This window comes from Seriola dumerili, unplaced genomic scaffold (genome assembly GCF_002260705.1).
Source record: "Seriola dumerili isolate Sdu_G_001 unplaced genomic scaffold, Sdu_1.0 BDQW01000331.1, whole genome shotgun sequence".
Taxonomy (NCBI): domain Eukaryota; kingdom Metazoa; phylum Chordata; class Actinopteri; order Carangiformes; family Carangidae; genus Seriola; species Seriola dumerili.
In genome coordinates this window covers 6325061-6350357 of record NW_019174586.1, presented here as the reverse complement: position 1 = coordinate 6350357, position 25297 = coordinate 6325061, and the positions used below count along the sequence as shown (strand labels likewise).

General features: G+C 41.4%; 1 protein-coding gene across 1 annotated transcript in view; it reads right to left on the bottom strand.

Moving 5' to 3' along the window:
* LOC111232433 (slit homolog 3 protein-like) overlaps nt 1–25297 on the bottom strand; it is a 244102-nt gene that overhangs the window by 40791 nt on the left and 178014 nt on the right. The window contains exons 9-19 of the mRNA XM_022759949.1: nt 25006–25150; nt 21918–21989; nt 20607–20678; nt 19075–19146; nt 15850–15993; nt 15476–15639; nt 11841–11991; nt 8956–9030; nt 7036–7179; nt 5549–5692; nt 3203–3366 (exon numbers count right to left, since the gene is read on the bottom strand). Coding sequence (XP_022615670.1) covers nt 3203–3366; nt 5549–5692; nt 7036–7179; nt 8956–9030; nt 11841–11991; nt 15476–15639; nt 15850–15993; nt 19075–19146; nt 20607–20678; nt 21918–21989; nt 25006–25150 — 1347 coding nt within the window. The remainder of the gene's footprint in view (nt 1–3202; nt 3367–5548; nt 5693–7035; nt 7180–8955; nt 9031–11840; nt 11992–15475; nt 15640–15849; nt 15994–19074; nt 19147–20606; nt 20679–21917; nt 21990–25005; nt 25151–25297) is intronic.

Genomic DNA, 25297 nt, shown 5'->3' with positions numbered 1-25297 from the left:
CACTCAACTCTGGACTCAACAGGACTCAGGACTTTTTACGAGTAATTTATAATCCATATCGAAAGACTAGAGGCTGTTAAAATCAGCTGCACTTGTGTTTTAACATCTGGCTCAGGACCTGCAGGCAGGTCACAGTAATATTAAAACCCCCGTAGACGATTCTGGAGAAAGACTGAACAGATGTTGTTTGGACGCCCTGTAACAACTTTGAAAACTCGTGTAAAAACAGCAACAAAATGAAAGTTGTTACATCCTGCAGTCATCTGTCGGTATACTACCTGCACTGTTTTGTCATAGCAAGGTGTGAATATCTGTCAGTGAAAAACATTTTGTTTGAGTGATTACAAACTTCTTAAATAAAGACTGAAGAACCTAAATGGTCACCCTGTTTCTTTTCCTCTTTAAATTGTCTCGCTGTGAAAATACAAACAGTTCAGGCTATGCAGAAATGTTCCACACACACGCACACAGACACACAAACACATGGTAGGGACAAATAAAAAAAACATCTGAGTGACTGTAATCATTCTAACACTCAGAGATAAGAAGGATCAGAGACTAGAGCTGTTGTTCTTGGCTTGAAACTGCTTCCATTTCCTTGACTGACAGACAAACTCACACACACGCAGCTTTAATCTAGCATTGCAGTATGTAAATAGTCGAACTGCGGTCCCAAATGTAAAACACGTTGAGTTTAAACCATAATGAGGGATAATGAAGAGTGGACGCTAAGCCAATAATAACACGACTGCAATCTGAGTTGGTGTGTGTGTGTGTGTGTGTGTGTGTGTGGAGAGAGAAAGAACATTAGGTTTATACTCATGTATGTTCACACTTTTGCTATTTTTGCCTTTGCGCCCATATGCCACCGTGTGCTGCACTGGTATACTTGCATGTGTGTAAGTATAGGTCTATGTGCATGCGCATGCTGTGTGTGGTGCACATTTAGTTTGTTAAACAGCTATCCCCTCCTGTCCTATGGCCATTTTCTCACTCATTTTGTAGTTTTCTAATTGTGCTAATGTCTGAATGTCGAGTAAATGGGCGCTTACGTGCCCGCGTGTAGAACAGTGTGTGTATGTGTGTGCAAGTGTATATGTGTGTGTCTTATCTGATGTGTGTAGCTGGCGAGTCCACGGGGATGTGCAGCCGTGGGCTGACTCACTCTACAGTTGGCTGATTGAACTAACATCTAAATGCGCTAAATATCTCCTCACAAATTCAATTAACTTTACCTTTCCCCTGGCTGCCTCTGGACAACTTAACAGTCATTTTACTCAACTATAAATAGACCGGACATGGGGACCTTGGTTGTATATATATATATGTGTGTGTGTGTGTGTGTGTGTGTGTGTGTGTTCCTTTCTGTGCTTTTGTTCTTTTGAGAACTAGCTTGAGATTTACACTTACACCTTCAGAGTGTGGACAGTTTAGTGTTGCCAAGAGGTTACTTTTCCCGTCTGACTGTTAGTTGTTACGACCGTCAGCGAGATATATTCAAAGCTTTCGAGGTGATGGGCCGTCGGCCAAAGAACAACTGATTAGATGGTGGAGATGATCCAGATCTTTGACTTCCATCATCAAACTATTAGTATATGTGAGCTTAACTATGACATCAAAAAAAATCTATATCACATTGTAGGTTTTCAAGGTCAAAAACCTATTAACATTAACACCTACTGCATAACGACTCTCTATATGTTGTATAATGTTAATTAAGATTAGAGTTGGGATCAGCATAAAGTTAAAATTAGACATTCGATTTAACCATTGTAAAGCCATCGTAAGGATGGAAATAACAGGGCTTGAGTGTGGTATTAACCATTCGAATTTATGTTTGTGCAGCTGAGTGAGGTTGAAGGTAGATTTGTGTGAGCATGTGCGTGTGTGCAAGATGCAAGAATAAATATTAAGATCTGATACCATCTTAGAGTTTCCTTACTCGAGCCAACCCAGCTAACTACTTTCCAAACTCATTTTCAGTAAATGGTTGCAGCACAGCTACAGGAAATTAGAAAAGTGTAATGAATTCAAAGAAAGTCAGGGGGGAGAGAGAGAGGCAGAACGACATGGAGCGAGAGGGACATCGACAAGAGTTTAAAGTGTAAAGTACTAAAGAAAGAAACAAGGGGAAAAAGGAGGAAAGATGTAATAGATGGCAGAGCCAGACCACACTTTGCCTATGGCATCAAACTTTGGCGGCCAAGCCGATGGCCTAAGTCGCTATAGGCAGGCATCGTTGTGGTAACAGCAACGTCACTGTTGAAACCACAAGCTGATGTCATCGAAGGCTGCTGTTTGCCAGTGGTTACTGATCATTCTTTCCTCACAATACCCGGCTGAGCACGTGTGTATGTGTGTATCTGCTGGCTTAACGAGAGGGATAATGGATGTTTCTGACATGAGTATCTGGAAGGACTGTTACACAAGAAGACAAGAATCTGAGCTGAACATATGTCTAGTCCAGTCCAGCACAAACCAAAAGACCTGGCGTAGCTGAGGATGTTACAAGATTTCACTGAGATATCACTTAAATCTGCCTGAGAACAATTGATTTTCCTTATTTTTCTAGGGTTTTCATTGTAACTTACACTGAGAAAAATCCTCATGTAGCAAAACAAAGAGTGTTCTCTGTTGACCTTTTGTTGCTGCACTGCAGCAGGGATTTCCGTGAAGTTTCACCAGTAATGTTGAGTCTTATTTACCTTCCTCCAATGACTGAGCTTTATGTCTCTCAAAGGACTTTAAAATACTTTAGTCAGAGTTACTGCATTATCACAAACATAAAATAACTTACGCTGAGGAAATTTATCCCAAAGTGTCTTTCTTGAAAAATGGAGAATGTATTCAGTGATTGGGATGAATAAACATGATGCAAACACACATTTCATTTACTTCTCAATCACTTGACTCATGCTCTTATCTGTGTAGGACACATGGCTGCTGACTGCTGCGTCATTTGTTTTAGGTTTCAGGCTATGACCTTTTTTGTTTCCTGACACTCCAGTGTAGTTTCAAATACAGATGGGATGTGCAGCCACATCCTGTGTAACTTGGTAGAATAATCTTGTACAGTTTCAAGTGTTGCTCAGTCCTGGTTTATGTCTAAGAACTGTTACTTCAAATCGTTTTTATGGAACTTAAGAGAAAACAGAAACAAACAATTGACCTACTGTAAGGACAGACAGAAAGAGACGCTCACCGTCACATGTGAAGTCAGGGGTGGCCACGTCCTGGATGGGGATCTCCTTCAGGAAGGCTGGCTTCTGACAGCGAGGGTTTCCACTGACCACCCTGGTTTTCTTCAGCCACTGACCCAGCCAGGCCAAGTGACAATCACAAACGTATGGGTTGGACAGGAGGTTACTATGGACATAAACGGGAGCAGAAAAAGAGAGAGAGAGACGGAAATCACTGAAACAGAAACAGACATCAATACTGGCAGCTTCCTAAACATGTAGCTGCACAATTATAGCTACAGTAAATGATTAACTCTCCACAATATAATGAATTCATCACAGCAAAATGATGCACATTTGCTAAATGTTTTCCCTGAATTTTGCCCTTACAAACAAAATATTGATACATAAAGTCTGAGAGTGAAGTGATACCGTCCATCAAGACAACCTGCACTCACTACAGATTTGCAGGCAGGATCCATAATAAGACAAAAAAGAGGGACACAAAGCAAAACAGAGAGCTTATTAGCTACTTAGGTCAGGACCCATTCCAAATTTTGAAATTATATTAAAAGTATTATTATTTGTGTGGTATAGTGTACGCTGCAAACCAGTTGTTGTTTTTTGGTCAGTTATAAATATAAGAATAAATTTAGATGGAAAACAAAGAGGCAAGAGGAAGAGAGAGAAAAGGGAACAAAAGAGAGGGAAAGAGAAAAGGTTATCAGATATTTTTATTCACTTTGTAAAGTCCGAGAAACGGAGAATGAAAAAGAGAAGGTGGGCGAGTGAGAGAAATTGTGAAAGCGAGAGGGAAAAAAGAGAAAAGGTTATCTACCCATTTTAGTCATTGTTGATCACCTTTCATTGCATTTGTGTTGCTTTTGTACGGCCGCTCATGTAATATTTATGCTGAACCACATTTAAACTGATTGTGGTGGGATAGCCGATAGCTTTAGCAGTACATAGTAGAATGGTGACACATTACAGCATCTCTAGGCGTCTTTACTGTTCTGGCACATCTAGGTGTCAGGTTGTAGAATAAGTATGAACAAGAAAATGTAAGTAGAAAACCTAAAGAGAGTTAAATGTTAACAGTATATCAGTTGGTGTACTAGAAATCAACATGTATCTCTATAATGCTGATGGGGTGCTTCCATCTTGTGTCTCGAGATGTGCAAGTGGCACCTTACTGCTGAACTACTAAATCTGAATGTTGCTGTTTGTGCTACAATATTAATGGTGTGCTGTTACAGATAGGGACGAGTTATTTCCTCATTTCCTTGTAATGAATTGACCTCACTGCGTGGGTACCAGACCTAAGCTAAATCCCTTCCTTCCTTTTCAGCGTGTTAATCTTTTAATTAAATGGACAAACTGTAATGGGAAACAATGCACTAAAAATGGAGACAGATATTAGAAATCGTAGGAGTGAGAGAGACAGAGAAAAAGAGAAGTGGAGAAAAACTGTGGAAAGATAAGGAAATGAACACAGGAAGTGTTAAGAACAGAGGGTCTAGGAATAAAAAACTACCCATCTTTCTTTCATGCCTAACAGCAGGCAGGTGTTGCATACAAAATCAAGTGTTACTACAAGGCCAATGAGAAACTAATGCTGAAAAAAATAAGAATTGTGACAAATGATAAGGATGAGGGAACTATAATATCTCTCCATTCGTGTAGTGATAATCACCAACAGCCCCACTGAGCAATCCTGAGTTTATGCAACAGTGCATCCATCCATCCTCCACCTCGACTGTCCCCATTTCCCCTCCCTTGTCTTCCACCTTTCCTCCCAAAAGACTCAAGAAGAAACTTGAATCAAAGATGACAGGTACACAGCAGGACAGAGAGCAACGCAGAACAAGGGAAGAAAACATGGAGGAGAGAGAGAGAGAGTAAAGAGGATGTGAGGAGACTTTATTTTGGGGCTTGGCATGTCTCTGTTCACCGTGCGAAGAAGTATATAAAAATCAACCTGTAATGTTTTATTGACCTGGTAAAATCTATTATTTACAGCTTTCACATCGAGGTGGTCAGAAGATTGAAGAAGAAAAAAAACACACACATACATACATATTCACTTCTTTTTTTTGCCTCCCACTTCCTGCTTCCTAACAGTAGTGTTATGTGGCAGGTCAAAGGTTGCCATAGCTTTATATTGTGGCAGTTGTTTCTGTACTTCTCCGCACAGACTGAACGCTAGTCAACATTTTGACATAAATTAAAGTGTGGCTACATTTGAAGAAAAGAGATTGTGACATATATTGAGAGATAGCAGGAACAATGGGATAGAAATAAAAAAACCCTAAAAAAAACAGGAAAATATACTGTATAAAAAGCAAGAAAGGCCGAGAGAAACGACTCACATGGTGGACAGGGAGTGCAGGGTGGAGAAGGCTCCTGGGGCGATACTGGAGATCCTGTTGTCGTAAAGAGACAGCAGACGCACCGAGCTCAGACCCGTAAACGTACTGTTGTCAATGCAGCTGATCTGGTTACTCCGCAGCATTCTGGAAACACAAGCACCAAATAATGCTAAAAAGTAATTGCTTGCACATTTTGTTTTAACTTGAACAGGAGACCACAAGAAAATCCAGCTTTTAATGCATGAATCTTAGTACCCAAATGTTAAAAACTTTAAACTGATGGACCAGGCATTGGTTATACTTCTATTCTTCCTTTTACGAGAGGGATGTGTTTTGACAGACAGTCTTAGTCTGTAAAAAAGTTGAATAAAAAGTAAAACATTTACATAATTTTGGTGGATAAAAAGGGTCAGACAAAGAGGATAAAAGAACATAACCCATAATGACATGAACAAAAGATAAAACAGAAAGCATGGGTAAATTCAAACCAGTTCCCAAAAGACAACCGTGACAGACTCTGTAATGTGACATTAGCTTTTGACATTCAGTCATGTGGGACCAGGCAAACTGAGTTAGTTAGCATTAGCAATCTCTGGGATGGGCTAACCTAGTTAGCAAGGCTATTACTGGAGCAGGGAGCCTCTTAACATAATACAGAGACAGCCATGATACCATTAGAGAGTCATTAGCCGGCATATATATATACACACGATAGCATTAGCTAGTCATTACTGAGCATACACAGACAACATTAGCTCATGATTTTGTACACTATCCTGTAACCCCTAATTGGACGCTAGCCTGTTTATGGTGGGTGTCCAAATTAGAGGAACAACAATATGCTGTCATTAGCCTTGATTTCAGGGTGAGTGAGTAAACAAACCTTCTCCTCTCTTTTCAGTCTGGAGAAGAAAAAGTTAATGAAGCCTACCATCAGTCAGATGCTAACACAAGTCAAAGTCTGCATGGTGTAAGATGTTCACAACTAGCAGTCCCAACCACGACAACTCTTGGTGGCCATTTTTGCAGGAAATATACTGTAGCACTCGGGCAGTAAACAGAACAACTGAGCTCTATATAATCACGTAGAAACAGTCTACAACATGCTTTGTCATTGTACAAATAAGTTAAATATCCTCACTTCACATGGCTACTTGAAAAACAAGACTGACACATTGACTGACCCTTTAAAAGACTGGTGTGTAGTCATTATACGATGGCCTTGTTTTGCCTATCCTTTACATTCATCCACTCAGGTCTACTTGCTCTGTGCTTTATTTACCTCTACCATCTCTTTGTTGAGTAAAAAATAAGCTTTTACACATTTTAAATCCATCAGCATTCATTACCACTCTGTAGAGTGACGGGAAGAACATTCAAATCAGTGGGATTACTTACCTGTAGCCTACATAATCGCATAATATTAATTTTCTGAACATACAGACCACAACTGTACACAGTCAAACACACTATTATAAAGAACTTACAGAGTTTTCAGGCCAGTGAGACCTCTGAACATGCGTCCCTGCAGCCCAGTTAGCTTGTTTCCTGTCAGCAGCAGCTCCAGAACTCCAGCAGCTCCGTCGAACACACCCTCGCGGATGTCCCGCAACTTGTTGTTGCTCAGGTTGCTGCAGGAAGGAAAAGAAATTCCAGATTTTGTTTGTGTTTGTTTTAATTACACGAAAGACTTTCATGACACTAGAGGGATAACGTAACCACAGATGCAAACACATATGAACAGTGTTACACACACACACATACACAATATTCACACTTTAACTGCAGTGATCAATCACATCCCTTCAACTAATAAATGTTAACTCTTCTCTCTTTCATCTTAATGTCCTCGCCTTGTACAATAGATATACTGATAACAGCTTACAGCCATCACTATAACTCACAAAGCACACACACACACACACACACACACACACAAGTAAATGAGACAAGTGGTCACAGACAACTGAAAATGATTGCTATCTTTCTTCCTTGCACAGACAATGAGAAAAATGAAAATGAAAAGAGAAGCATTTGGACACAGAGACAATAACTTGAGATGATAGCTATCTATCTATGGTAGCTTTCATTCATTGCTAGTTTGCTTTCTCTTATCAGCTGGAGAGGAGAGGAGATGAAGAAGAGGAGAGGAGAGGAGAGGAGATGAAGAAGAGGAGAGAAAAGGAAGAAGAGGAGAGGAGAGGAGAGGAGAGGAGAGGAGAGGAGATGAAGAAGAGGAGAGAAAAGGAAGAAGAGGAGAGGAGAGGAGAGGAGCAGGAAGTAGAAACAAACTTTAGAGTAAAAAGAAAAGTAACAGGATAGGAGAAAATTTTGAGGTGTGGAGAGATGGAAGGATAAAAAGTGAGGAAAGGAGAGGAGGTGAAGAAGGGAGGGAAGGAATTGAGAGAAGGAAAATGGAAATGAGTGCTAGCCAATCTATATCGTCACTGACACTGCTAGATGGTTAGCAATTTCCTCTCCAATAAATCAACTGCTGGTCTCTGCTCTGCTCTGTCTTTCTCTATCTCACTCTGACACACACACACACACACACACACACACACCCACACACACACACACACACACACACACCCACACACACACACACACACACACACACACACCTAGAGTAGGTTGTAGATAAGGACTGACTGTAAATCTGAACTGAAGGCCCATCTTCTATTTCCATTTAATATTCGCTTCCTCCATACCTCAGACCCAGCCTTCCCTTCTCCTCTCTCTCTCTCTCTCCCTCTCTCTCTCTCTCTCTCTCTGTCTCTCTCTATGTCCCTCCTCATCCTCTTGTTTGTCTCTAGCCACTCCTCTTCCCCAATCGCTCACTCATGTCTCTCTCATTTTTACTCCTGCCCTCTTTGCATGTGCATTTTTTAACACTTTTCTCTCGTCCTCATCCTCCTTCCATCCTTCCTCCTTACCATTTGCTTTTTGTTCCTTCCCCCTTTTCCTTCCATTGGCCTCCCTCCATCACCTTTCCTTCCTTTGTTCCTTCCTTCCTTCCTTCCTTTCTTCCTTCCTTCCTTCCTTTTCTCTCCCAGCTCACTTCTGGTTCTAATTGCATTCCCTAGCTCTGTCCATCCACCTCTTTCCACCTGTTCTCATCAATCTGTTCTTGTTTCAGTCGTCTTGTAATTGCAGTGCTATTCCTTCCTTCCTCTATCGGCCAAAGATAAAACAGGGGAAAGACTGAATAAGAGCACTATCTCATTAGAGTTTAAAAACAATAAACAATATCCCCATCGCCCACTTCACTACCATGGATCGTCCACTTTACTTCCTCCTCAGAGGAGGAATGAGTAAATTCGTGCAGGATTTAGCTGATAAACCCCGGTCCTCAACATAGAAAACTGAACATTTAAGAAGTGCCTTATATAGATTTATATACATACATCTTCTTCAAGTTAGGCAGCTTCTTAAACATCCCCACAGTCTCCAGGACGGCAATCTCGTTGTCGTTTAGCCGCCTGCAGAGAGAAAGATAGAGGGAGCACGTTACACATTTTTTCTTTCATGAGCCTAAGTGCTTCAAGGGAACAGACACACATGATCATGCACACACACAGACGCACACTCACGCACAAAACAAGATGGAGAGAGGCTGCAAGTCAGGGAGGAATGACTGCATGAAGGTTAAGAGGCCTTTAGTGACCGCTGAAGTATGATGCAGCAGAAAACCACAGAAGGGAGGAAAGAAACAACAATTTGGAGAAGAGAAGAGAAGAGAAGAGAGGGGAAGAGAAGAGAAGAGAAAGAGAAGAGAAGAGAAGAGAAGAGAAGAGAAAGAGAAGAGAAGAGAAGAGAAGAGAAGAGAAGAGAAGAGAAGAGAAGAGAAGAGAAATTAATCTTTTCTATGCGGTCATCAATACTCACACTGCCCTGAGCCAGGAGAAAACAGTTTGAGAGATAGGAAGCTAGACATCTGCTTTATTGAGGTAATTTGTACTAAAAGGGTGCTGCTAAAAGAATGCTCTTTGTGTCTGTGTGTGTGTGTGTGTGTGTGTGTGTGTGTGTGTGTGTGTGTGTGTGTGTGTGTGTGTGTGTGTGTGTGTGTGTGTGTGTAGAGTGAGAGAAATTGGGAAAAGAAAGAGAAAGTTCAGCTGGAGGGGATACTTTCTAATGAGATACAGGGGAACTTAAAAGATGGCTCAACCTTGATAAAGACAAACTAAAAGAAGACATTTTGTAAAAGTCTGGAGTAGATTGGGGAAAAATCATATTGCCTTTACTGCTGGGTTGATTTGTGTAGTTTGTATGCAGAGAATGTAGATGGAACATTTCTAATCTCTTCAACTTGTGATCTAGGAACCTCAGTATCAACTCAGAATACACAGTAGTTTTTATTGAGTGCAAATAATTCTCTTAAGATTGATTCTTTCATACCTACTGAACACTATCAAGGCTGATGTCAAGGATTTTTTTTACGGCTAGTGGGAAGTGTAACAAAGAAAGACAGAAAGATAGACAGATGAGAGAGAGAGAGCAAAAAAAAAATATATATAAGCCTTCAGCTCAGCCATTACCTCCCCTGATTTCCCCTGATAAGGCAGGTTACAGGACAAGACTGTGTGTGTGTGTGTGTGTGTGTGTCTGCGTGTACATGTTTGTGTCCTTCGACATCCGAGTTGGTTGGTTGTTCTTATGGAAAAGGCAAGAGAAACGAAAAAAGAGAGAGGGTGTCGAAAATGGCAGAAACTTTGATGTGCCCTCTAACCAACCATAAAGGACAAAGTGTGGGCCTATATATTTGACATGAAGCACCCTGGGAATGGACAGAGAGAGAAGGAGGGAAAACTGGAGGATAGAGGCGTTTCACAAAGAATAACAGAACCAAAGAGAGAGAGAGAGAGAGAGAGAGAGAGAGAGAGCGAGAGAGAGCAGAATTAGGGGCTAATGGTCTGTGGGATACTGACATTATTAGTTATCAAAAGTGGCACCCATGGTTGAGTTCACCATTATACAACTAACCTCCATAAGTGATTCTGTGGCAGTAATCCTGCATCTGCTGCAAAGGTCTCTTATTCTTCAGCTATTCTCCATTTTACCACAGTGATAGCAATCACAGAAGCTCTCCTCATTTCACCTACATCGTGAAGCTGATTGTGATTTAGCATTATTTGGCAAAACTTTGCTTCTGGCTGGATTCCCGTTTCCTGTGTGGAAATATTATCTTATTGAATATTCAATCGAGGGCCAGGTGCTGAAAGTAAAATGGAGCTTGCTGATTTTAGCAGCAACACTTCTTTCTTGAGTCACAGTTTTGAATAATAAAAAACTTTTTGGTCTCAGATTCTGTGTGTTTTATAACAGTCTATTAGAACTTTTAAAAGTCTTTAAAATCACATCACAGCAGTCTTCTTACATTTGATGTTGTGCCTTCTTTTGGTAGCGCCAATGTGTTGTGAGTCGTTACACAGGAGAAGACTGATCTAAAACATACAACTAATGAGGCCCATGGTGATGTCCTAGAAATGTTTGGTTCTGTCCGACAAAAAGTAAAAAAATCCAAAGTTTGCTTTCATACAATAAAGAGAGAAAAGCAGCAAATCCTCACAAATTAGAACCTGAAACCAGAGAATAGTGTTTGTGCTTTTTGACTCAAATGATTAATTGATTATCAAAATGGTTGCAAATTTTTTCCCCGTTGATCGACCCATTGATTAATCAATTGCTAAAACATGTATGTCTTTTGTATTCAGTGATTCTAACAGATTCTGAACACATACTCAGACTTCTTAACCTTCCCCACAATCAGATTTGTTGCTCTCTTTCCATTTTTCACCAGTGAAATGAATGATCCATGGGTCTATTCAGTATTCTAGTGTGAGACCTTTCGCCAGACATCATGATGGCTCCTTTGGGACTTGGAGGAAGATGGAAAAGACTGTTGAGAGGCATTTTGGTCTGGAAGCTAAAAATGAAGACTGACGTTCACGATACTGCACTCAGAGAGGCAACGAGGCGGAGAGAGAGACAGGAAGAGAGACAGGCAGTTCTGCGTGTGAGCGCGCGTGTGTGCATTGCATATGTGCATTGCATATGTGTGTTTGTGTATATATTTGCATGTACTGTATGTAAGCCTGCACGCTTGTGTTTTTGTGAGCGCATGTGGCTGAGAAAGTGAAAAACTCCTTGACAGGTCTGTGGTTTGTTTTAGGATGTGTGGTGGTTTATAGTTTCAGGTTAGAGCAGTCTAACACATGGCTTTTAATCTGATATTTCATCATGTCTTGTCATATAAGTGCGCATGTAAAAAAGGAAACACTATCCGACTTACAGGTCTGTGGTGTGCTCAGGGATGTGTGGAGGTATACGGATCAGTTTGAGATTGGAGCAATCGACTACGGTGCCCTCACAGCGACATTTCTCTGGACACACCAGGTCCTGGAAACACTCGCCACTCAGGCGGCTACGATAGTCCTCCTGACCTGCAAAGGAGAGAGGGAGAGGAGGAAATAAAGTGACATAAGAAAAACAGAAAAACAAAAACAGGGGAAGAAGAAAACCCCAGTAAATGAAGTCAACAGTGGAGTAGGAGACAGAAGGCGAAAGGGAAAAAATGATGGAGGGGGTGAGAAGAGATGCCAGAGAGACATTAAGTTCTTAGTGTTAGACTTATATATACCTTATAACAAAGGGCAACACATTATTCCAAAAAAGATCCAGCCAATAATGCATATTCAGATGTAGCCATGTCAAAAGTCTTCATTCCCCTGCCAGGCTATCAATACCCGTTTCCTGTTGGGAGTTTAACTGTTCGGAAAATTCTACTTTTGCTCTAATTTCAGCTGCCAAAGGTTGTTAAATATAACCAGTCATTTGCAAGACATGAATGATCTTAACTCATCTCCACGGCTCCTGCGGCACTGTGCTGTTCTGTATGGCTACCACTGTAAATCAAATTAACAAACAGAGATCCAGGTGGTTTTATGGAACCATCTTGTAGATAAATGTGGTTTAACCCCGGATGTTTTTGTTTAACATGGTGAGCCAGAGACCACTTCTGTTATTTAGATATAATGTGAGCAGATATTATTTATGACCACCAGTGCCTGTGGAATAGACCTGGTTTACATCATGCAGCACTTGTATTTGTGCGCCACATACGCTCTTTGTATTTCTCACGGTTATCCCTCTTTCTCTCCCTCTCTCTCTCTCTTTCTCCTTCCAGCTTTGTTGTCTGCCTGTTCTCTGTCAATTTAACCTTTTCTGTTTTTCACCACCCTCCTATCAGACTTTTCTTGCGTTGGCACAGACTACTTGTTCTTTCGGTCTGTCTCCACTTTCTCCTGGCACACACCCTGTACGGCTGTTCTCTGCTCGTCATTGTTAAACAACTAAGACCACCTAGGGAGATTTTTCAGTGAGTAACCTTGATTTGAACTCCGTAGGTGATCACTACTTGCCAAGTGATGTCTTATCTTTTCATGGGATGTGGCTAGCTCCTTTCAGTGGCAGGATATTTTGGAACAACGTCTCTGGGTTGCCGCAAAACCTTGTTGGTTGGCAAGTTGACAGAAAAGGAAGAGCAAGGGAGAGAACAGGAAATAAAGGAAAGTAGGGAAGACGACAAAGCAAAGAAAGGAAGGTGGGTTGTTGATTTTTGTTTTTTAAGTTTCTCTGTCTTCCTCGGCCTGAGCAGAGAAGGATAAAGGGGTCTGTACAGAGGCGGGGGTATCAGCCAGAAAGGTGTACCAAGCATTTCTCTTTATGTGGTTTAAAACCCTACAAAGAGACTTTCCAAAGCAAACAACACTAAGGCAAAAGCATCTGTTGAAAAAAAAAAAGAAAAAAAAAAGAAGATGTGTAGAGTTCAAATTTATGCTGAGCAGTCGAGGTGAATGTAGATGTTTTTGAGCCACCTTGAGCCACCCTGTGGAGTTTTTGACCAGCGATGCAATACACAGGCCTGCTGCCCGTTTCACATCTATTCCACTAATCAAAAGTTGGTCGTGGTAACGTGCAAAGCAATGATCTAATGTGCCAAAAGAAGGCGGGGTAAAAGATGATTCCCGGCCTGCAAGCCACGGATATAAAGAACGCACCATTTCAAATATTAAAAAATGTTGAATTTGCAAATGTTTTAAGATTAATGGAATTAATTGAACACATTTTTTAGACCTCAAGAATACACACGATGAATTGTGGTGACAAGCACTGACTGTAAACATAACTTTTGTTTGCTGACAGGAAAACTCCACAGGGCACCTTTAAATTGCCCAAAAGTAGAACACCAGTTAAGCACTGACAATCAACACTGATTGATTATTAGTATTTTGGTGTCTGATTATCTGTCAATGGCTCATTCATTTCAACCACAGTTAAAGTCCCATGTATCAGAAGCCCTACACATGAATGCAAACATACAGAAGTGTTTAGCCTCCAAGTGTGATTGGCTGGGAGAGGCAGGTGGGCGTGTGCTCGGCGGTCCCTGGCGCTTGACGGAACCATGTGATGTCACAATAGGCGGGGCCACATGGTTAGATCAAGCACAAGAGACAGCTGCACGAACCAATCAGAATGCAGGTCCACACAGGAGGAAGGCGGGGCAACAGAGAGCTGCACCATTCAGTCAGGGGTCAGGGTCCACACAGGATAGGAGAGGCAACAGACAGCTGCAGATCCACACAGGAAGGGAGGCGGAGCCAGAGAACTGTCCACCAAGAGCGAAAATGTCCACACAGGTCCATAGAGGAAGAGAAGATGCAGGGAGAGGCATGGGACTGCAGAGAGGAGGGGCTGAAGCAAAGAGGACTGCCAGGACCAGTTTTTGGAGCATTTCTAATCTAGTTATCTTGATTAGCTCCATGGGCAGAGCACTAACATTAGGGGTTTCCTTACCACTGAGACCTCCCATGCTAAAAATACAGCACATGTGCTCATGATACTAAAAAGCACTTTGGATAAAAGATAAAAGCCTTCAAAATTTAATGGTGTTGGTTATGCTATTAATGGTGTGCCCAGTTTAGGCTGGAGCACAGCATTTTAGGAAACAGGCGGGGTGGAAATGTCATGTGACCAAATAGTCGGCCTTGGAGACGCACTTTTTACAGCGTACTGATGTAACTAGGACAACTGCAATGGGAACAATTGTTTCAGTGCTTTATAAATCTGTTATCTAATTTTTCTTGTGTACTTCCTCTTTTATCATTACAGGACTGCTGTTATGTTTTTCTTTAGGTTCCACGCTCCCAAACGGTTGTGATAGAAGACGACTGAATGATAACACAATCGAACTGTTATACAACCCACCTTGTTGCTCATTGTAAAACAAACACAAGATACCCTTTCCTCTTCTGATAATTCTGTTACATGATCATCTCTTCTTAGCACAGTCACATTCAGTATAAGGTTAAAGTGACTGCGGAAGCTAATACAGTTGAGGTCTCATATCACTCTGCTTTGTAATCCAACAATTTACTCGCAACCGCCGTTTTAGCAAAATTCAAATAGTTTATAAAATGTCTGTAAAGGGATTTTAAAAATGTATTTTCCAGTAAGCCATAAAAAGATATTATATTTAAGACAGGGAAAACAATGAGACAAGCCTCTGCACTGAGGATGTGAGGTGTATACACAGTCATAATTTCACACAAGTGGGCGATCACAGTCTATGGCCGATCCCTGCTGACTTCTTTACTGTGCTGCTTCAGTATACTGAATTGGTTTGTGTTGTAATTAGTGAGACCCGCTGCTCGTATCAAAGAAAATCACAGTAATACACAGAGAGAGACAGAGTGTGAATGCTCTGTCTGTACATCTTGACACTTGACCTTTGACCTGATTAATATGAATCTTTATTAACCTTCGGAGGCGACTCCCTGCATGTTTGCTTGTGTATGTGTATGTGTGTGTGTGTGTGTGTGTGTGTGTGTGTGTATTAGCCGTGTCTGTGTGAACTCATCGCCTTACCTGTGCACCTGAACTTCTTGCCTTTAACCTGGCTGATTCGTTTGTTAGCCAGCCTTCTGGGGTGGCTGCAGCGTGCTCCACTGGTCTCGATGGGATTGTCAAACAGGTAGTCAGCCAGCCACTTCAGGTGACAGTCACACATAAAGGGATTCTGGGCCAGATGACTAAAGAGAGGGAAGGAAGAGAGGGGAAGGGGTGTTACTTGTTTTAGTAATACTTTGCAACCCTCTGCGACTCCTCTCATTTCTGACGGATCATCATGATGACGGATGTGTAGCCTTGAATATCATAAACCTACATTTGTGCTCTCTATAGACAAAATCAATCAAAAATGCACTGAACTTGTGTTCCTCTAATATACAGCATGTACTTACAGAGTCTTGATCGAGCGCAGAGGGGCGAACAGTCCTTTGCTGATAGTTTGCAGCTTGTTGTCGTACAGTGAAAGCAGGTTGAGGTTCTGCAGGTCTTGGAAGGTGTTGACTCTCAAACAGTTAATTTTGTTGGCATTCAGCAGTCTGAAACACAAGGAAGAGCCGTTCAGCATTCACTTTTTATTTGTATGTCTTTTACTTACTTCGCTTCATTATCTCTGTGCACGACACAAACAAAAGATAAACACATATGCAGATAATGAGACAATTCATTATTCCCAGATGCAAAACCTTTACTTCTCCTTTACTGTCCTCTTCATCTCACTATTTCCCATCTTGTCCTTCGCTATGGCCTCTCCTTTCCCTCTTCACTCATGATGATATTTTTTCTGGCCATGACCCATAAATCTGAAAATTGCGGTTTTATATATTTTCACTTTCTCTTGTGGAGCAGGAGGGGAATATCTACTGTTGGGTTGGGTAGTGTAATATCTTGTTTTGATGGGAGAGACAGATGGTGAGGGGAGGGGGGAAGGAGGAGATAGAGGTGGGAGAATGGAGAAGAGATGGGATGGAGGAAATAATGGAGTGAGACAGAGAAGGGACAGGTGAAAATTTAATTTGGAGTTACATAGATATACATTTAAGCGAAAGAGGCTGTCAGTCAAAATGGAGGAGAGAGAGAGAGACGAAGAAATTGGAAATGTGATAGAGGGATTAGGTAAATGACAGGAAGGGTTTTCACCTCCACCCTTCCCTCCGTCTCCCTGTCTTTTCATACCTGCACTTCATTAGCTAATATATATCCACAGTGTCAGTTTTCCCCTGTACTTCTCTTTTCTCGCTCTTTGTCCTTCTAATTCTCCACCTTTTTGCTCTCTTCTCACAGGCCATACGCAACTCTTTTTTAATGTCTTTCTTTCATTCTATGTTTCTTCATCTCTCTCACTTACTCTCCTGTCCTTTCTCTCCCTCTTTTCTTTGTTTGACAGGTGACTAACTCGGTACTTGGTACAGCAGCTCAGCTTAATCACCTCAAGTCATCCTAACGAGCGCCCATACTGGCACAACCCAGTTATACATACACACACACACATACACACACACTCACAGGCACTCACAAGCAGATATACACACACACACACACATGCTGCTCTGCGACATATCCACACCTCATTAGGCAGCTCACAGGGGGAACTAATTACTTGAAACTGCACCAGTAAAACAAAGCAGCGCAGACAATATAAACAGCAGACCGCTAGCTATACAAAGCAATAAGCACATCTTTGTCATGGAAGGTTGACATGCTGCTTGATTCACCAGCAAAAGCTAATATATAATTTATAACAATCACGCCACATGGAAGAATAACATCGTCTGGAAATTCTTGACAAATTCTGGAGATGGGAGGTTTTCTTCCATCAGTGGCGAAATATTAAAAGACATATTCCCTCCCTGTGTCTGCTGAGCGAGCACCAACACCCTCAGGCAAATGTCTTTTTGTGGGACTGACCAATGATGTGGCGAGACGTGAATATTAACTAGTCATTCAGTGCTTTATTTATTCATTGATTGACGCAGTCACAAATGCATAGAAGCAGTCTTGTATTAGCCTACTTAAGGGATCACACATGCATGTACAGACAAATATTCAACATTCAGTGTTTTAGTGTTTAACAGTTTGTGACTGCGGCATCATCACAGGCTCTGAGGGAAATGCTTTTCCAATTAGGGGCTACCAAGTGTTAATGATGTCACATGAGACATACTTGGACATTGAAAAACCAAATTTAAAACTTCTTCTTCGCTCTCTTTTATAATCTTTTCTGAATTTAAACTGTATGTTTCTCCATTTCTGTCTTCTTTACTCATGTCTCTTTTTTCCATCTTTCCTCTCCATCCATCCATCCTTAATCTATCTATCTATTCCGTCTTATTCCATCCACCCCCCCACCCACCCCCCCCACTCTCTCTCTGTGTCTGACTATGCACCATGCATCCCAATGATCCACCTCAGCCCGTAAAAGGTGTTTGTGGGTTAGATTCACTCATCCTCATTCTCTTTGCTTCACTTCACTTTACGACGGAAAAGCCCAGAACATTTGCTGCTTCTGCAGTGGACTGCGGCATTTGTGAGGACCATATGCCACATACAGTACCGATGTAGCCATTATAGGAGCCAGAATTTTTTTTTTTTTTTTTTTATTGCATGCTGAACCACTGCTGCAGCTGGAATCTGTGCCCATGAGGAATTACTTACAACTAATAGTTTTCCTGCTTGTAGACACTAAATACTAAAAGAAGTATGGGAGATCACAGTTTTTATTACAGTGCACCAATTTGGTTCATGTTGATCACTTAAAAACATCCTCGCTGCAGGCAGACAAACACACAAACACACAAACACACACACCCACACACACACATACACACACACAATAAAGGACAGATGGAGGGTTAATGCATGAAGAGGGCATTCTACAGTAGTTGCTCCTGCACTATAGTGATTATTAATAAGTCTTGGTCCTGTGACTGTGGGTGAAACGCCTGATGCTCTTTTACTCATGAAATTACCACCATATATTAAAGCAATAAGGATCTATAACAGTAGCCCGAGCTGTGATTATGGTCCAGGGGTAATGTACTGTAGATATGACTTGCTGGTGCCAAATCACCAAATCATTCTAATTAGGAAAAATCAAGTCTTAACATAAATGCAGCCACATCCGCTCATTATGCTGCATCTGTTGTAACTGATATGTATTACTGACAACTTAACAGAGATTGTCAAATGACACTGATGAACATCTGTCATAACATGAGTAACATGAGTCAATTATAAAACTTTTGAGTTCGCCTTTGTACGCAGTATTTTTAGAAATATGGATCACGCGATCACAGATTTTTTTTCTCCTAAAAACCTGCAGGCCTACAGTATGAAGACGTATGAACGCTCTGCAAATTAAGCCACAAAACAAATATGTTCCATTTTAATAAATCACCTACAACAAGGGAGTCAGACCATTCCCTAAAAGAAACTGAAGCTGTACAGAGATTTTGGACCAGGCTGTTACAAATCCACAACAGTACAGCGTTTCCTGGTTTCCTTTGTTTGGGTGTGTTATTCTTTCACTTACTGAATAATATATTTCATTGTTTTCTGGAGGGACCACACACATACACACAGGTACACGCTTAACAAAAGACCAGACAGACAGTACTTACAGTAGCTGCAGGGAAACCAGTCCATCAAACAATCCCTTGGGCAGCTCAGTGATCTTGTTGCCGTACAGCACCCTGCACAAGACAGTCAAAACAACGTCATTTAGGTTACAGTGTTTCCAAGGCTTTGCTTACACGCTAGGACTTATGTGGTGTAAAGCCTGCCACGAGATGGAACAAAATACTTCCTGATTCCCGATACAGTCAGCCACTGGAGAGGGGCCCTGCTCTGCATCCACAAGTTATGGCATCTACTAATATTTTATCAAATTAAAGTGTATTTTTTGCTTCGTGAAAAGAAAATTCAATTTTTGTTTTGAGGACACCGTTAGTTTTGATGATGCCATTGAGGGGATATAACCTGAATCACACCCATCGTACCCGTAGAATGGCTGACTGTAATATTTCAATGTTGAGTGGTGCTGCTATAATTGCAAAATTGCCTACTTGTCTTGTGAATTTCCATCTAAATCAAACAGATGGCATGCCTCTAACAGATGCATATGTTTTATTGTCAGCATGTAATAACATTAACTGTCATATGAAGCTGTTTGGGCTGACACTAGCCAACCGTTATACAAAACAATTACACATGATTCTGAAAACCAAGATGTCCTTTGTTATTTCCTTGCCCAATCCATGTTCTATATAAATCTACTAATGTTCGGCTCTCCAAAAGGAAAAGAAGACCATCAATATCTGCTTGGAGTGAAAAAGCCATCAAGCTCAGCCAGCTGGAAAAACTATTTTAGTGAGAAGAACTGAGGTAGTGTTGCAATCAAAGACAAAAAGTTGTCTCTTTGCAGTGTAGCAATTTTTAACTTTTTAATTTATAGAAAAAAAATATGCACAGCACATTCATTTTACTGCACTGAAGCTTTTCTTCACTAAGCACGCTGCTTTGGACCATTTATCTCATTTGATTGTCAAAAACTGAAATTATGTTTGAGATGTGCTTCCGACTGCAGTTGCAACCATTTAATTCACTTGAGCAATTTTATATTTTGCCACATCACGCCTCAGCTGGCCTCTACTGCAGAAGCTGTGGCTTTTCAGTGACATTCCTGTTCAACCGACTCCTCTCTATGTGCTTGCGTGTGTGTGTGTGTGTGTGTATGTGTGTGTGTGTGTGTATGTGTGTGTTCGGTCTTAACACCCAGGAGAGTTCACCTTGTCTGCCCCTTCTTGTCTGACTGTCTGTCTCATTTTCATGCTCCAGATTGATTCAAATTAAACTGTCCTTCATGTTCTTATCACCCTCAGTGACACACACACACACACACTGGGTGATTACAGACACATAAAATTACACACACACACACACACACATACACACACACACACACACAAACCGGCACGTACGCACACTCAATCGCATTGTGCTCCTGTTGTCAACATCGACAGCGACAACGTTTTTATTTGCTAAATGTCTGGGAGCCCAATTACTTTGCTGTCTGGATATGCATTTGTGTACATGCCTGTGTGTGGGTGTGAATGTGTGAGAGTTTGTTTGCAGGTAGGTGTGTAATACTTACAGTGAGGTGAGTGAGCGAAGGCCACTGAAGGCATCGGCGGCAATGTCAGAAATCTGGTTCTTACTCAAATCACTGGGGGGAGAGAGAGAGGGAGGAGATAAGTGCATTACTGTAATACACAGTAATGGGGTTCATTCTGTGTGAATGTCCTAGAACTGTCTGACAAATGATCATGAGAGAATACATCAGCAGAGGTCAAGGCAAGGGGACAAGTAAAAAAAAAAGTAAGAAGGGCTAGATGTGTAAGTAAATGAGGGACAGAGAGAGAGAGAGAGAGAGAGAGAGAGAGAGAGAGAGAGAGAGTGAGAGTGAGAGAGATGGACAGGGTGAGGGGAAAAAAGTGAAGTGACAGGAGCAAAAGAGAGAGAGAGAGAAAGTGGAAGCAGTGGCATGTTAAGTGCAGTTCATGTCATTCACTTCCACCGCTGTAAGATATATTATTTAACACTTCGGTCTAGGTTAAAATTCCATGTGTGTGTGTGTGTGTGTGTGTGTGTGTGTGTGTGTGTATGTGTGTGTGTATGTATGTGCGTGTGTGTGTGTGTGTGTGTGTGTGTGTGTGTGTGTGTGTGTGTGTATGTGTGTGTGTATGTATGTGCGTGTGTGTGTGTGTGTGCATGAGTGGATAACCTTACAACCGTGCACAAGTCTGCAGCTCTGGCATTTTCAGGCATTTGCATGATAAGGCAGCTTCACGTGTGTGTGGGTGTGTGTGAAAGAGACTGTGATCTCCATAGTGACTACAGCACTGTGTAGCTCACAGTCTGTGAATGTTATAGACTTCAGTTACTGCTTATGCTGCTGTTAATTAAACTTCTAGGTTGAGGTGAAATGTTTTATTAAAACATGAACATGAAAATGTGAAAATCTTGACATTTTAGTCGCTGCAAATTTCATTGTTTCCATTTTCAGATGAGGCCACATCTCAAAATATTTACATAACATGGACTAACTTCTAGTGACTGCACTTTTTTTTGCATTAATGTAATTTTTGTTAGACTATTAGTTTCACTTTAGAAAACAAACAAGAATCATTAGTGCTGCAATAAAGACTGTGAATATTATTGAAGCCCTCGACAAGAATCAGGGTCATAGAGCTTTATTTATTACAAGCCTTTGGCTCAGTGGATCATATCTTCCCAGTGCTGAGGTTGATTGGGAGCCACCTGGTTAAAAGCCAGTTAAACAAAATAGATAAATAAATTACATATATTAAAGCATATATCAGCCTATGAATGCATATAGGTGCATGTATGCTGGTGTGCATGTGTGTGTGTTTAAATGTATGCAGTTATAGCCAGCCACACTCACATCCTCTTGAGCTTCTTGTAGACAGTAAAGGCTCCTGCTGGGACACTTTTAATCAGGTTCTGCTCCAAACGACTGGAGAGAGAGAGAGAGAGAGAGAGAGAGAGAGAGAGAGAGAAGGGAGGGGGTGAGAAAAAAATGGAGTTCGTTGATCTTTAATAAACCTTTTAAACATTTATTTTTAAAAAAATCATTAATTCAAAGAAGATTTTCCCCCTAAAACATAAAATAAGAAAATCTGCTGCACATCATGGTAAACTTAATATGTTCATTTTCTCTCCTTTAATTGCATTCAGGACGGAGAAATCACTGGTTATCATGAAGTCCTGTTTTACCCCTCAACCTCAGCCAAACACAAGTGTACAAAGAGGTTCAAAAGGTGGTTGTTCCGATCAACATCTACACAATATTTCTGCAGGTTGGTCGGTGCTTTGCAGCGGGAGCCGGTGAAGGTCACTCAGTGTGAAACGTTGACTTGAGTTTTGCAGCTGAGTGGTAATAAGCTTACCTGGGACCAGCCCTCTGAATCAGGAGGCGGATCTGGCAACCAAAACCTGGACTGCCGACCACAATACCTGTTTGCTCAGTGAGTGTACGGGAGGTGGAATCATATATATAAATGTTTATAAAGGCAAAGTATGACAGCTAGCTAACTGGCTACATCAAACCTGCTGTCACTCAACCACGATAAAATACAGGCTTGAATCTGCTAATTGAACATGGAAAGTTTGCTTTAATTATAGGACTGACAGCAGTACATGAACAATTCACTAAATCATAATTTTCTAATATTTTATTTATTTGAATCTTCCATATAATTCCCTCTTTAGATGAAGCCAGACTGTATTTATGAACATATTCTCGGTTCCTCGACTTTTTCAGGCGAAGGGCCAAAGGGAATTTATTACATCTCTTTCTCCAGGAGACTGCAGACTCATTACACCATACTGGTAGTATTACTCTATTATCATGTGGGGAGCCATCAGAACTAGGCCCACAGCCCACATTTTGGGAAATGTACTGTAGTTTAGTTTCTGCTCTCCTGATGGTCTCAGAAACACATTCGTCTGTTGTAGCTCATGCATTCTTCATGTCTCCTTGTTTCTGCTATGAGACGGAGGAGAGGAAACGGACAAAAGCAAAGCAAAGGAGGCGGAGGAGGAGAGGGGAATGAGAAAGTCAAAGACGTGTGGCAGACTCGCCGTAAGCATGGGAGTGGGAAAGGAGAACGACAAAGGAGAAATCAGAGGAGTGGAAAAGTGTGAACAACTTGGGCAGAGGAGAGGAAAAATCAGAGAAGAGGGGGATGCGGTGAGGTCCCAAGGCCAGCCACAGGGTCAGCTGTCAGAATGATAAATGGGAACTAATCCACCCTTCTTCTTCCTCTCCTCCCACTTTTCAGCCAACACCCAGTCCTCCTCTTGACCTCCACTCGCCATCCCTTTTTTCCTTTCTTTAGCCCTATCCCTTGGAAACTATCTATCTATCTATCTATCTACCATCATATTGTATACTCTTTGTCTTTAACTGCTGTAAGTGACTTTGCAGCTTAATACGACCAATATATTTCATGATATTGACTCAAATGATCACATTTGCTGAGATTAAATGCAATTTAAGTGAATTTATTGCATCAGTTTGTAACTTCTACTCTGTAACAAGGCTTTTAAATTAAACTCTGAAGTGGTGCTGGCATTTGAATGCAACACAACGCTAACAGGTAGCTGCTTCTTGGCTTGTGTTCCTCTCTAAATTTCTGCACCTCACACCGCTGGCAGCCGACAACACCTTATTTCAACTAGGGGGTCAAAATGAATCAAGGATGTACAGATATTGACAAAGACAATCTGCGCACACAACAAGTTACAAATTATATCAGGGGCAGTAAAACAAGGTTGATACAAAGACACTTAGAGATTCAATATCAAAGGATGTATTAGAGAGAAGACATTTTAAGAGGCTAGATAAAAAATCCATAGGGTGAAGAGGTGATTAAATGACAACAGAAACAGGAGATGTCTTTGGCAGGTGAGCAGGTACACGACATGCCGTGTATGAATACACATACACACACTACTAAAAGCGCGCTCAAACACACACATCCCTTTTAAGGTGTAATGAAAGGTGTAATGAAGTTAAATGCCTTGAGACAAACCTGTTTTGTGAAATTCCTTTATGAATACATTTCAATACAGAAGACAGATTAACACAATTCAGCACAAGCACGCGCGCGCACACGAACACACACACACAAACACACACTATACACAATCACACACACACATTTGGCAGTGATCCTTGCCACCAGCATGCAGAAAGATGACTTTGTCCCGTTTGGAGGACTGACAATACATCATCCTATTATACCCTATTGTTTCTGGCTGCAGCAACAACATTTATTATAATGGATTCAATGCTAATCCTACGTGTGTGTGTGTGTGTGTGTGTGTGTGTGTGTGTATGTGTGTGTGTGTGTGTGTTTGTCCAAGACATTTCATCAAATGTTTGCTGCCTGTGGCTTGATCAAAATGCATATATGTGTGTCTGACGCTCTCAGACTGTGTGTGTGTGTGCATCGGCATAAGAATGCATTTTTGCCAAAGTACATTTTTTATTTGTACAAACAAAACTAGTGTGTCTGCATCTGTATGTGTGCACTGGTATGTGTGTGTGTGTGTGTATGTGTATGTGTGTGTGTGAATCCATTACTTATGCTGAAGAGGTATAGCGGTATTGGTGTAGCGTTGCGGGGGAGAATTGCTCCTTTACTCACAGAGCAATCAACCAGCTGTCCTCTGTACAAACAAACAGGGTACAGCGCTCAATACGGATATCAAACATGTCGCATTGGAGTATATGTGGATGAGTGTGTGTGTGTGTTTAAATATGTGTATAAGAGACTGAAAGAAGGAGGAAGCAAAGTGTGCGAGTTTCGCTGCAATCCAGAAAAGAGTACCACTGCAAAACTCATGGTCTGCCGCAGTCTGGGTTGGAAGTAAGGGCTAGTCCATCATGGTGGTTCGACTTCTCCATGTGACCAGTTTGACAGTAAAATACGTTATGTTGAAAATTAAGAATAAGACGTTCTTACATCTCCACGATGCCCTCAGGGAGGTTGGCTGGTATTTCTGTGAGGCCTTTGCGACGACAGTCCACTATGTTGTTGTTACAGCTGCAGCTGGGTGGACACACGGCCACCTGTGGAACACAAGTCCTCGACTCTGTCTGGGCCGGACCTGTAGATGGTGATACGCAGTATCAGAGTCTGGGAACACTGACCAGATACACTGGCTTTTGTTGAAAAAGTGGTTCATAGAGAAACTTCTGTCTTAAGTGTACATACACCTCTGCAAAATTCTGCCATATTTATTTTCGCTATTAGT